The 13,585-nt window shown below is 40.7% G+C and overlaps 1 protein-coding gene across 2 annotated transcripts in view; it reads left to right on the top strand.

Annotated features, from left to right (window-relative positions):
* igsf9ba (immunoglobulin superfamily, member 9Ba) overlaps positions 1-13,585 on the top strand; it is a 67,202-nt gene that overhangs the window by 16,558 nt on the left and 37,059 nt on the right. For both annotated transcript variants that reach the window (XR_011693490.1, XM_071496797.1), the window contains exons 2-3: positions 966-1,163; positions 8,226-8,372. Coding sequence is in view for 1 of the 2 variants with exons in the window: in XM_071496797.1 (XP_071352898.1) it covers positions 966-1,163; positions 8,226-8,372 (345 nt within the window). In the remaining variant the exon portion in view is untranslated. The remainder of the gene's footprint in view (positions 1-965; positions 1,164-8,225; positions 8,373-13,585) is intronic.

Here is a 13,585-nt window from a genome sequence, read left to right as displayed (position 1 = left end):
AATATTTAGGTTTTAATTTCAGCGTGCACAATTGAAGTGCTTTCGGTCATATGAAATTTCCATTTCACACATCGGTGATGGGAGTTGAACATGAAAGAGAGGAGCGCCATTACAGACAGTAACACTGGTGCTGCTTGAGCCCATAATACTTCCAAGTCCCAGTGTATTTGTTCTTCCTGTAAAAAATTTGCCCAGATAATGCAAATGATGCTGCTAATGAAAGCATTACGTTATTCAGCTGGTGTTTCTCTGGAGTGAAACGTCAGCATGTCTCTTGATCCCTGAAGCGATTTCCCCCCTGGGCGTGGGCGGGTAGTCACGCTTGCTCTGACGGTGGAGATACAGCCGGTTCAATGAAAGTGGGGGTGGCAGCTGGAGAAAATCCATTCCCAGAGTGAGCGTTCTGCTGAGGCAGGTATGCCGACCTTTCAGTCATCTGATAGGTCAACGCTCGGCAGCGTGCCTGGACATTCATGGCTAAACGCCAGGCCTGGTGGTGCTCATAGTAAAGCTCATCTGAGCAGCAGCCAGCTATGATCAATGGAACCCCTTGGCAGCTCATTTAGTACAGTATGGCACAGCCACAAACCACTCACCAACAGATGCAGGTGACAGATGACAATGGAGGCATGAGGAAAGCTGATGAAAGGGAGTGGGTTTACCCATGTGCACAGTGACCATTCAGAATCTGCACAGTGATCTTGCTGTAGGCCGTGAGCGTCCAATGCATCTTAAGCAAAGTGTAATGCAACAGTTTAATCGATCACCTTTAATTGCCATCCAATTATTGTTTGTAAATTAGTCTTGGGTGACTTGAATGCAATGAGATTTTTCTGCTTTGTCTGGAGGAATCCTGTGTAGAAGAATTTTCCTGCACCTTGTTCTCTGGCATGTCAGACGTCAGCCCAATTGAGACGATCATTAAAATTCCTTGGTTGTACTGAAAGCGGCGTCTTTCTCATCAGGTGCCCACGGAGTGAGAGAGGAGCCCCGGTTTGTGACGGCACGCGCTGGAGAGAGCGTGATCCTGGGGTGTGACGTGTCCCCTCCCCTGGACGGCCAGCAGCCCCCCTATGTGGTGGAGTGGTTTAAGTTCGGAGTGCCTATTCCCTTCTTCATCAACTTCCGCTTCTACCCTCCTCATGTGGACCCGGAGTACACTGGTAAGATAAATGTAGCTAAATAAGCTCTGACAAAATACAGAGACTTTATGAAAAGTCTGATTTATCTGTAGTGGATTTAGTTTAAAACTTTTGAATTAAAGAGCATTTGGATGTGTCTTGGGAGGAATCAGGATCAAGATCTTTTTAATTGCCAAGTACAGTAAGTCCTCTCTCTCTAAATCTCTACAGTTTTAAATTAGATGAGACGTTTGATGTCACTCTCCGGTCTGTATGGTAAATATGAAACTACAGCCAGCAGCAGGTTAGCTCAGCTGGAAACAGGGAGAAACAGCGAGCCTGACTCTGCCTAAACTAAGTCACTTCATGCTTCATGGGCGGATTGATTTAAAAAAAAAAAAAAAAAAGCAAAGTATAAATGCATCCAAGAAAAATTCAAGACAGATTGAAATTCGACCGTTCAAATGTCTCAAACTCCACCCACCAGCACCAACAGCTAAAATGACATGTTGTAGTTTTAATGTGCCGGTAACCTCACAGTAACCACAAGGCTTGCACCCAGCTGAGAAACGGTCCAAACACATAATCGTCTATAAAACGACAATGTGTTGTTTTTACACTTCTGGTTTTGTAAGAAATTTAACAACATTTCAAAACAACATTTCTGAGCTTTAGAGGCACTTGTAGGCAGATTTTGGACAGAGCTAGGCTAGCTGTTTCCCCCTGTCTCCAGTCTTTATGCTAAGCTGAACTAACCTGCTGCTGCCTCTAGCTTCATATTTAGCGTACTGAACATACAGAACTTCTCATCTAACAACAGCAAAGATAACAGGGCGTATGATTCTTGTGTTACTGACTTTGTTTTGCTTTGTCTCAGTAAAACTGTCACTTAGAAAACAGTTTGCCTTGACAGAGACTCAACCTGACTGCATTGGTATTGTCAACCAAGTAAGAGAGAGGCCAGAGATTACTGTCTGTCTCCAACAGTTAAAACAGCTCAAAATTACCTTTGTGAGTCCATCAAGCTGTGAATCCTCAAAGCATTACAAATTTCAGTTTTAAGGGCCCTGCGCTACTATAATCATTCTGTTGACATTTCTATGATAATACAGTATACAGATTTCCCCACACTACTGCAGACATAATTATGAGCTTCTGGCTGAAAGCAGAGACATTTGTGACGACCAGTTAAATATCCTGCAGGGCAAATGTGCTGAGTACATGTGCCTCCCGATCCTATTTCGTCGGAAAGGTTGACCTGAAATTTCAGGGTGAGTTCCAGGGTGTTTTCCCTCAGAATGGTACCTCGTCTGTTTGGGCTCTAAGTATAAGGCATGGTACAGTACACTGAGGCCTTCACTGTGAGTTCTCAGAGAAAGACTTGGCTGTGCTCGTTCCTCAGCAGCACTTTCTTCTGTTTTAACATGGCGTTCAGGGCTGTGCAGGGACAGCTACTGCATAGAGGGAAATAACTGTGTCTCAGCAATTTATGACTGCATTGTACATACATGCTTTCCTGCACACTCCAGTGATGATGCAGCACAGACCACATATAGTGTAGAGTCAATACAGTATATTAAAAAAGCCCATGTGCTGCACATATAGAAGGTTTTAGAAAGTGAGGTAATCTGGTGAAAATCTTTCCTTTTATGAAGCTATAACCAACAAATCACTGGCTTTAATAAATAATGTCAGTATAATGCAGTACAGTTCCACAGCACAACAAACTGAAGCTTGCTCATGAAGGTAGGATTGATTGCATGACTGTTGTATTAGGTGTACCTAATAAACTGGCAACTGAGTGTGCTGTATATTGCTATAAAAAATACTATAGATGTGTTAACACTAAATGTTTTTCTTCACATTCACCACAGCATCAGACAACTTTAAGGGCTCCCTGTCCTGGCTTAGACAATATGTCTGCCCTCACAGCAGGAAATTTGTTCCTCTGATGTTGCTTCAGCATCTGTGACAAGATGACAAGCTGTCAGAACGAGGTTAGAATTATTCCTTCCTGTTCCCACCTCTTTACCAAGTACAAAGCCCCTGCCTGACCTGGCAATAGGCTGTGAAATAAAGTCAAAGCACAGCTTGTCGAAAAGCTGGAGGATTTATCTCCCTAGTGTGTGCGTCCTGAACATGGACATAACAGACTTTTCTGTTTTTTTATTAATAGGAGTGGAGTGAAAGCAGTGTGAATAATATTGAATTCACACAAATTCCTCCCTATGGGCTTTTTCAAACAAGGTCATCACTGAAAACAAGCTTAATGGCAGTGACTCACTGTCTGGGGAACCCTTCTTTTTGTTTTGTAGTGGCTACTGTAGATACTGCAGCTGCTGGAGCCTTTCACTGTTTACTTTAACCTCCTGACTAACAGCAGGGTATGAGCGAGCAGCACTTTTCAAACAGCATTACACTCCACTGTGCTCACTGGGGCTCTAGCAGTGGGCCTCTGCCATGTGCCATCGAGTCCACTGTTGAGGAATTACCAGTGAACAGATGCAACACAAATATGGCCAGTCTCATTACATAGATTAAAGTGTATTCTGGGGATTGCATGTGCATGGTGACAGTGTGATAATAATACCGGACTGTACGTTATGAAATGCTCTTTGGGGCACTTAATAGGTCCATAATAGGTCATTGTTATCACTCAATATGAATAAAATTGGCGAATAGAGTAAATGTGCCATTATTCCCTCACACAGCTGCTACCAAAACAGAGCAGATTATACAAGAATACTGTACTTACAGTGTGATCAAAGTGTGGTGTAGCAGATGGTGCATATTGCTTTTTTGATTTCGGTGATACTAAATCCATCCGGTTTCTGTGTGACTCAGTTTGACTGGGTCAGTGACCATTGTTCATTTTCCAGTCTTACTGATTATTAAGAGGCCTACAGTATATTAATTTTAATATGCAATTCAAATGTAAGAGAAGACATTTTCTCATTACAACTGTGTTTTTTCCCCGTCTGATTCACTGCTAAATGAGAAATGGTACATATCTCTTTCCAGACTCAAATCTATCCTGGATCATTTTTGCCAGTTTGTCCTGCGGCTATATGGAAATTACAACATTTAAAAACATCTATTTTTGAGCGCACTCAAGCAAAGACGCAATCAATAATTCAGATATGCAGCTTATGAAATTTTAGTGTCAGATTCTCCCGCTTTGGGACAAGCTGTTGGAAAACGAAATCATATCTCTCAGCACCGTATTTAGCTGCAGCCTGAACGAGGATAACATGCACATGTGTGTATATGTGATGTTTTTATTGAGATCTGATCTACTTCCCCTACATGTACATTGGAGGCTGTTGTTGACTGATGTTTTTCTTACTGTTAAAAGAAAGAGGGTTTAAAGATTATGTGAACACAAAAAATATTGAGGTACAACCGTTTTGTGTCATTTGCTTTTTTCTTGAATTCAGTTGCTAGCACTTTATCGTGCAGCTAGTGGTTAGCTTGGCACTGCATTTTTTTCATAGTTGGAAAATGCTGCATATTCTCAGACTGCAATTACAAGCAGGAAAAAACATGCAGCCTGCTAGTTTTAACTCCACATCAGAAATAACAGCAATTTCTGACAGATATGATATCTCCCATTTGATGGTAGTTGCAAAACAGCTACAAAACCACCATGACTGGCATTTATATATGAATAAAATTCAATATTGGCGCTAATTCAGTTGATCTGGCCAATTGAAAAGGAGCAATATAGACTTTGTTTGTCTGATTTTAATTGTGACCAAATGCAATTACGTAACACCATAAAACACCAAATTTAGCATGTTTATCTAGTTTGACTAGACGGCTATCTATGTATTTACCATCATGGAATAATGCATGAATGCTACCAAGTCAACATAACATGAGGGTTTCTCAATGTGTACCTTCTGCCAGCATCACGCAAATGCAGCAAAAACATATGTTTTACTAATAAATATTAATAATGGCTGCATTCCATTTAGGTCTAGCAGGGCCAGTATCCTGGTATTCTGCACGCAACACTCACTGACTTACTTAACTGTGTTCAAAATCTGCATATTAGCCATGTCAGCAGAATGGGAAGAACAGGACAACCTCCTGTTATTCCAATTTGGGAATGTTCATGGTTTATTCCAAGATGATTGCCTCAAATGCTAGCCTTGTAGTCACACTGGATGAATAGCTAAAATTAGCAACCTGTGATGTTATGTATTTGGGGCAAAACCAGATACAAACATTCTGTATGTAGCCGAATAGATTACATTAATGTTAATAATGGATTTTATTTCACTGTAACTCCCAATGAATCAGAATAAAAACTAGAAGCTGATGTCAAACTTTTTTCTATTTTTAATATTATATTTATATTTAATGTGCACCATTCGGTTCGACTGTCCAAATTCTGAGTGTGAAATTTATACTCAATATAATGCCCTCAAAAAAAATTACACTAATATATGCTAATATTCCCACCATGCATTGTGTTGTATTTTATAGATGTGAAAATTGCAGTCCTGCAGCACAACACCTGTCAGCAATGAGATATAGTGCTGATTCAGAAGTGTCTGAAATCTCTATTTACTGCTCACTATAGAGCACAGCATACTAGGCTTGTAATAGGGAGTCGTGGGCAAACAAGGGGCAAGTTTCTGACACAGCCTGTGAACATTAAATGGAAAAGAATTATTGTCAATGTTATTTATATTCCGTCTTACGACAAGTCAAAATGTGGGATGAAAAATGTCATACACAAATTTTATATCTTGTTCAGGTAGCTTTAGTGCTCGTATTTATAATGGTGCAACTTTAACCAAAGCATAGATATGATCTTTGCCCTTTAGTTTTATTTTTTCCTCTTTTAATCGTTGCTCTTCGTGATTAAAAGTTGTTTTCTAGTGTACCACATTGTGTCTGCCAGCTTTGTCACTTTGGATTTTTAGTATTTCCTTTCCAAAGCTTTCCTATCTGACAAAGCTTGCGATGTGATCTGAACAAGGTGTTAGCTCCTCTGTTTTCACAGTAGACAGAACCCTGTGCTGTGTAAGTGGTGTATGCCCGGGGGGGGGCAGTCCTGACGTGGATACAGTGCCGTTAACTCTGTTTACAGCAGCACCCTCTCACTCCTTGACAAATGGGAGCTGAAGCTGATTCCTACCCTTCACGCCACCACCCACCCCACTCAGCACTTCAATGCCCGGGCTGAATAGACCTGACTTTTTAAAGACAAGCTACCTTTTTGTTGCAAGACTGCAGTTGCCACTCCTCTCTCTTCCTCTTTGCTGTATTGATTTTCTGCTAACAAAAAAAAAAAAAAAACGTCAGTTTTCTACCCAAACTATGGCAGCATTCCCAGGATTGGGGTATCTGTCTCTCGCATGCTGGTAGAGCAATTCAGCCCACCCTCAACATCAATATATTTGCCTGACACTCACTCTGAAGTAAGAGGAAACAGTGCTTACAGTACATCTACACATCAAAGTTTTGAAAAATGCTTCATCTGAGAACACTTGTCAGACAGAGCAGAAGCGAGTGTTTTAGTCTGTTGGGCTGTCAGAGGCAGCCATGTGAGCAAGCGGGCTGCAGGCTTGAAGACAGACAGCTAAGCAGCTGAAGATTTCACCATGCCTGGTTTCCTGAACTTCTCTCATCCCTTGTGATTTCCTCCTTTTAGAAGTCCAATTTATCCTTAGCCTCGAAGAAAAAAAGAGGCGCGGATGGAGAAGTTTTATTAGAAATAGATGATTTCTGTGAAGTAGAAGGATGGACTTTTTCCACACCGACACCAAATACTTAATTTTAATTCAGATGAAGACGTGGCTCCTGGGTAGTTTTTTTTTGCATAGATCCTAGTAGCTCAAGCCAGATGGTTGTTCATTTATGGTAAAAAAATTGTGACAGTTTGTAGTGTTTATTTGTTGAGAGTTAGAAGAAAAATCAATACCAGTCCCATGTCTGTCCCTAAGATATGCAGCTACAGCTAGCAGCCAGTTACCCTAGCATAGCAAAAAGAGTAGAAACAAGGGGAAACGGTTACCCTGGCTCCAGCCAAAGGTAGCAAAATCTGCCTACCAGCACCTTTAAAGCTCACTAGATAACTCCATCTATAGCTTTGTTTTGTCTGTGTAAAAACTGAAGTTAAAACTAAGCTAACCACCTGCTGGCTGTAACTTCATATCCAACACATATGAGAACGATATTGATTTAAGCAAGACGAACTAACTTTAAGCAAGAACTCAAATAAGGGTATTTTCCAAAACTGGTTAGGGTTAGGGTTAAACTTAACTTTTTAATCCACAAACAAAATTCTTTTGCTAATAACCCTTTTTGGAGTTTCGGGGGGATCTAGGGTCTGCACGTACTTATATGCGCATTTGTGTTTCAGTGTTACAGTTCAAAGATTTTTAAGTCAGGTTGATTATAGGTGCTAAAAGATGCCTGGAGATATGAATGCACAGTGAGAGTTAGGGATTGTTAGCTCTGGGAGAGACTGGAAACCTGTCCAGGGTGTTTTCCTTCCCTTCCATCCAGTGCTTGGACAAACTCCAGACTGTTGTACTCCCTGAACAGGAATAAGTCGGTAAAAAGCATTTGTTTGTCACACCTGACTTGGACTTGCATCAAAACAGGCTCGGGCTTGTGCTTATTTTAATAACTAGAAGTTCAAAGTCTGACTTTATGGAGCCCTTTCAGAGAGAAGAAAAACAGGAGGTTTGTTGTTACACTTAATCCTAATAACATATTATACTCACTGGAAGAATATATGATCTTTTTAATCTCTTTAGAAGACAAAGCCGTATTTTGTCCTTCTGGATCCTGCTCTAAAAATACTACACCATAACTTGTAGCCTACTGTTGGTGCAAAAGGCCAACCCAGTCCTTCATAAATGTGTTTCATGCTGCAAGAAAAATAAAAGGGTAAAGTGAAGCACTTAACCCCCAGCTGATATGATAGATCTTCGTGGTGGCAAAGGAAAGCTACTAGGTGTGAGTTTAAATGGAGAAGTGGACCATCGCTGGAAAAGCACACATTTGTCTTGAAATGCAGAAAAAGATAGATGTGTATAGTTCTGAGGAGGTTAAATCTGTTGTTCTTTTCCACTCCGTCTGCAGGTAGAGCCTCTCTGCATGGGAAGGCCTCCCTGCAGATTGACCCGGTGCGCTCCGAGGACCAGGGCTGGTATGAGTGCAGGGTCCTGATGCTGGAGCAACAGTACGACACCTTCCACAACGGCAGCTGGGTGCACCTCACAGTCAATGGTGAGTCACTTGATCATACAACCTGCTCTATGACCTAGGTGTTTGTGGGTGTGAATGAAAAAAAAATGCATTACACATTTTAGCTCCATATTCAGTCATCTTGTGTTTGTTCTCAAGGACAGGCATCTGTAGTCTGATAATCATACTGTTATATTCAGCCACTCAGTGTGGAGCTCTCCAATAAAGGGCTTTGAGGGTTTATTGTGAGGCTGCATAAATCAGTAGTTTTAAGTTTTTGTATTAATTCTTCGAAGTTTCAGAAATTTTTAGTGCAAAGATGGAGAAATAATAATTCAACAGAAATGTTTTTACATTTTACATTTACATTTATTTTCTTGTACTTTTTGTATTTTTGAAAGGTTGAAATGATTGTTTTTGCATCTATTGTAATGATAGAAGTTCAGATCAAATAAGTAATTTATGTTTTTTTTACTGTACATACTGGTTTGTTTTAAATGTCTATTTCTCATCCCAGCTTTGTTTTTGGTTTGCAATTGTAACTTTCTTTAAAGTGTTACATCAAACATTTAGAGGCTGATTAATTGATCAGTGGACTGACTGAAAATGATTTGCCTTTTCTGGTCGCAGCTTCTTAGATGTGAGGATTTGCTTCACTTCTCTATCACATCATTGTAAATTCAATTCCATCACCCCCCCCCAAAAAAATCACAATTTTTCCAGCATTTTATATGGAAAAATATATATTTAATGTATCACTTTACTCCCCTTTGCTTTGAATGTTTATATTTACAAATTTCTTAAAATACACTCCCCTGTGCTGGACATAGAAAGTGAAAGGACAGACTTTCTTCTTGTCGTTGCTGATCTTTGACTACAGTGACACACACCGTTATGCACTCCTTTTTACAAGAAAATGAAGAAAAACAAAGGGACTACAGTTTGGCTCGGTAAGTTTTTATCAGGCCCCAATGAATGAGTGACTGTGTTTTGGATCATTCCTGCAGGCCTTGGGTAAAACGGGCTGAGAGGCTGGTTAGAGGAGGATTGATTATGGCCTGTTTAAGGTGGTTCCGGCAGGGATCGTCTGTGATGGTCTGAGAGCTATCAAAGTGATGACCAGGCGGAAAAAAAATCTGCACCTTTGCATTTCCCAGGAATACCCCAGTGGCTTAGAGAATCCTGCGTGAAGTGTGTCTTCACATTCTTGCAGAGCACCGGAGACTACAGAGACACTGATGTCTTTGGTTTTTTTATTTTTTAAGCCTTGTATCTGTTTCATATGAGGAATGCTTTTTGGACAGATATTATGTTAAGCTGCTTCATATGTTTTGCAGTAGATGTAATTGAATACGTGTTTGCCATTTGCAGATGCATGATGCAGTAAAGTAAATGCAGCAGATTCATGAACAGTAGTATGTTTAACTTTGTAGTATTATTGCTTTCCTCTGCATTTCTGTACTTGGTTAATATGAGTGAGAGAATATTTTTCAAACAAAGGCATTTTTAAGAAAGAATACGTTCAGGTCAAATGTGGTGATTTTCTTGCGTTAAAGCTTCACAGGTCTCTAACTTCAGAAAGCTGTAATCCTCTGTGTTGTTAGAGAGACACTTTGCGAGCAAAGTCCTGTCAAGCTCATTCACATGTATATTTTTGGTCTGTGAACTTATGAGCGCTGTGTGAAACTCATGCATATTCGATTGGATCATGCATATGTTTTACAATGGATGCAATTCTCCTATTTGAATAATGATTACAGCAAGCTGTATGCGAAATACTGTGTAAAGAACCATTTATAAAGCCCCTTGCATCGCATAATCACTTTGGGATAAAAAAATGCTGATCTGTATAAATGGTTAATATCAACGCAGGACATAATGTTTTCTTTTGTGTGTGTTTGTGTGTCGGGGTGTGCTCGTACGTTACACACTGCAGATTACTTTCTGCACTTTTGTTCTGTGTGTAGCGCATTATATCAACATTGACATGCAAGCGTCTCATTGTGTGTGTTTGTATGTGCCTAAATGAGATTTCTCTCTGCTGGTAGAAGCTTGTTAGTTGAAGTGTGAATAGGTCGTAATTTGCCGCCGAGTGTCACCTGCACGCTCTCGTGATGTTTCGAGTTTGTGAGCGTCTGTGGGCGTATGTGTGAATGTCTTGTTGTGTAGGCATACTGCATCTCTGTAGCTCTCCTCATCAGTATTCGCTCTTAACTTCAACCCCTCCCTCGCTCTCCCCCTCCCTCCCTCTTCTGCTGCTCTCCACTCCTGTCGGGCCTTTCAACAGAAACTGAGCTCTGCGGGCTGTAGCAGGACTAATAATATCCCTGAATTTCATATAATATTTGGCATTTTAAAATATGGCATTTTACATGACCTCATGTGTTTAACGTGTGTAGCTAAAGAGACATAGCACCACTCATGTACACTTGTAGTTCAACTGGTACAAATATTTAGTTCTTCTGGGGGGTGTTATTTGAATGATAGGCAGACATTCATGGAAATATCAGAAGCAGCAGTTGTTTCAGTGTCTAGACATCTAACAGGGGAATTCATATGAAGACTTTATGCTACTGTTGTCCTCTAAATGGCTGTCTGTGAGGAAGCAGGTGCCATTTTCGTCTGGCCTCCGCACAGACACTAAGGGCACCCATTTCCTTTGGCCGTTGGTATTTGCATACACTCCTCCTTTGAGTTCCTGTTTGCTGGCCTTCACTTCCTGCCAAGCGGACAGGGAATTCATGCCCACTCAGTGGCAGGTGTCAGATGGCAAGGCCTTGTGCCCGAAAAAGACACTAAGGCTACTCTCTCTCTCTCTCTCTCTCTCTCTCTGTCTCTGCCCTCCGCCTCATCGCCTCCTCTCCTCTTTAGTCTCATCTCCCCTGTCCTTCCCTCTTCTGTTCACTTTTCAAGCATCAGCAGGCTTTTCGGAGATCAAAAAGTAAACCATCACACTGTTAACCATCTACAGTGAAACATAAAGAAATGAGACCCTGCCACTGTGTGTCACTGAGTTAGCGATGGCCTGGCATTTAGGTCCCATTTGGTTGACCCAGTTGGGGACCAAATGCCAGCTCATTTGTCCAACAGCTCTGTATATTTCCCATGCGTGTCTGTCCTTGTCAGTCACTAATGGGCCCACTGTGGCTGGTGAACAACCATCCTCAGGACCATATGGGACACCAAGTGCAAATTTAAATAATGCTCACGTGCTCGCATGGACTGAAATATTATCCCGTTAGAGCTCATATGTGGCCTATGTACACAAATGGAAAACAGTTTTTAAAAAATGAAACAAAAAGAATTTAGTATTTATTTCCATTAGTGTAATGCCAGGATCCCAGTACACAATATCAGCCCAGTAATGACCCAACCTGACGGACGTGGGGTGCGGTGAATAAAAATGACGAGGTGCCACATGACGTTCCGACAAAAAAACATAAAAACCAAAGCACAAGAACTTTTTTTGGCTTTTCTCTTCCTCTCTGATATGTTCTTTAACGTTGCCCCAGAGCAGCACAAAGCGCTTATTTCATTTTAGATAACCTGTAACCCTCAGCACAGGGACATTATAAAAAATTAAAGCGTAAGTTGTGCTTCAATACTATCTCTAGTTAAAGGTTTCAGTCACCTTCTGCACACCAAAGCCACACTCACTCCCTTCTTCGCTCATTCACTGTTCCCTATTTGTGTAATAGAAAGTAGCCTACTCGATAGTGAGCAGATTTTAGACACTACTGCTGCGTCTTCAAAGTATGACACATTATATTGTGGGGTTGTTAGCATCCAGCAGTGTACACACTACTTTTGTGTTTCATTGTAAACTTTATAAAGCATTCATTTTACATTCAGTATTCAGATTTTCAACTCAGCAAATACAGTGAACTGTCTCAAACGCATGTTTATTACCACATAAACATCATATCAGTGTTACCATAATTACAAGTTTCTGACTCATAAATACTGTCCGCATCAACATCTAAGCGATAATTACAAATAGGAAAATCAGATTTTTCTGAAAGCTCTGATATATCTGACTTGGCACTTAGCCAGTACAATAAGTGCCTGAAAGCAAAGCAAACATGGCTGCCTTATGTCAGCCAAACAATCAAGACATAATGACTCTGTGTTCACCTAATGTGACCATACAATATCATGCAGCCAGAAAGGGAGGATGGAAGTGTGGTAGCGAGGAAGTGTGTGCTTTGAGTGAACTGACATTAGAGGAGGAAGGAAAGTCTCCTTGTGAGCCTCTTCCTTTTCTTTGTAACAGTTTACGCTGAAGTGTTTGAGGCTCATGATGAGAAATCAATGAAAAATGCGTACTGTATGTGGCCGTGTTCTCTTAGGAGCCGAGACAAGAAAAGAACGACCAAGTGAGGGAATAAAACGATGCGGACACACTCTTGAGTTAGTGGGTGAATAAGAGCGAATGTAAACGTTCAAAGAACAGACCAAACCCTGCTTCTTAGCATCCAAGCCATCTGCTGATGAGCTGTGTGGTCTGCAGAGAAGAGCAGTGGGAGTGCAGGATCTTCAAGCATCTTTTAATGTATATAACTGATGAAGAGCTGCAGTAAGTAGGGCGAGAATTTCATGCTCATCTTACTTTTTTTGTAGAGCAACTCCCACGTTTCCCAGCTATAGTGACACTTCCTCTGTGACAAGCTGTACCTGATGGTGTGAAACAACTCCCAGGTTGACCAATGTACCTGCTGCTGTCACCACCACATGTGCCACCTATTTCCTGTCAACTGATGCTTAATCCCTTGAGAAAAATCTGAATTAGGAGCAGAATTAATAACAGCACTTACAGTGGTGGAAAAGGTACTCAGATCCTTAAATAAAAAAGCTGTTGTAGAAAGTAACTACATACATTTATGCAAGTGGTGTAGTGAGTACAGTTTTGGGGTACTTGTGCTTATACTTTTTACTCCACTTCATTTATTCTGCACCTTTAGTTACAAGTTGCAGATTCAGGTTAATAATGCAACAAATAAATTGTAATGTATTGTTATGGATCAACACAGGATAAGACTTTGAATTCACAAGCTGTGTTATCTAAAGTAACTGAAATGAGCCCCATTTACCAGCAGCAACATAAAAGGGCAAATACAACATTAATGTATTAGAAATTATAATCCTGTCACATAATGTAAATTTGAATGCAATAATAGATATTTCTACACTGTGGTAGTGGTGTTTTTAAATAAAAAACGATCTGAGTACTTTTTTCACCGCTGAGTGAAAGCACC

This window comes from Trachinotus anak, unplaced genomic scaffold, assembly GCF_046630095.1.
Source record: "Trachinotus anak isolate AG129_WGS33_773 ecotype Australia unplaced genomic scaffold, CSIRO_AGI_Tana_v1 ptg000014l, whole genome shotgun sequence".
NCBI lineage: Eukaryota > Metazoa > Chordata > Actinopteri > Carangiformes > Carangidae > Trachinotus > Trachinotus anak.
The sequence above is the reverse complement of the archived record's forward strand: the minus strand, read 5'-3'. Positions and strand labels throughout refer to the sequence as shown.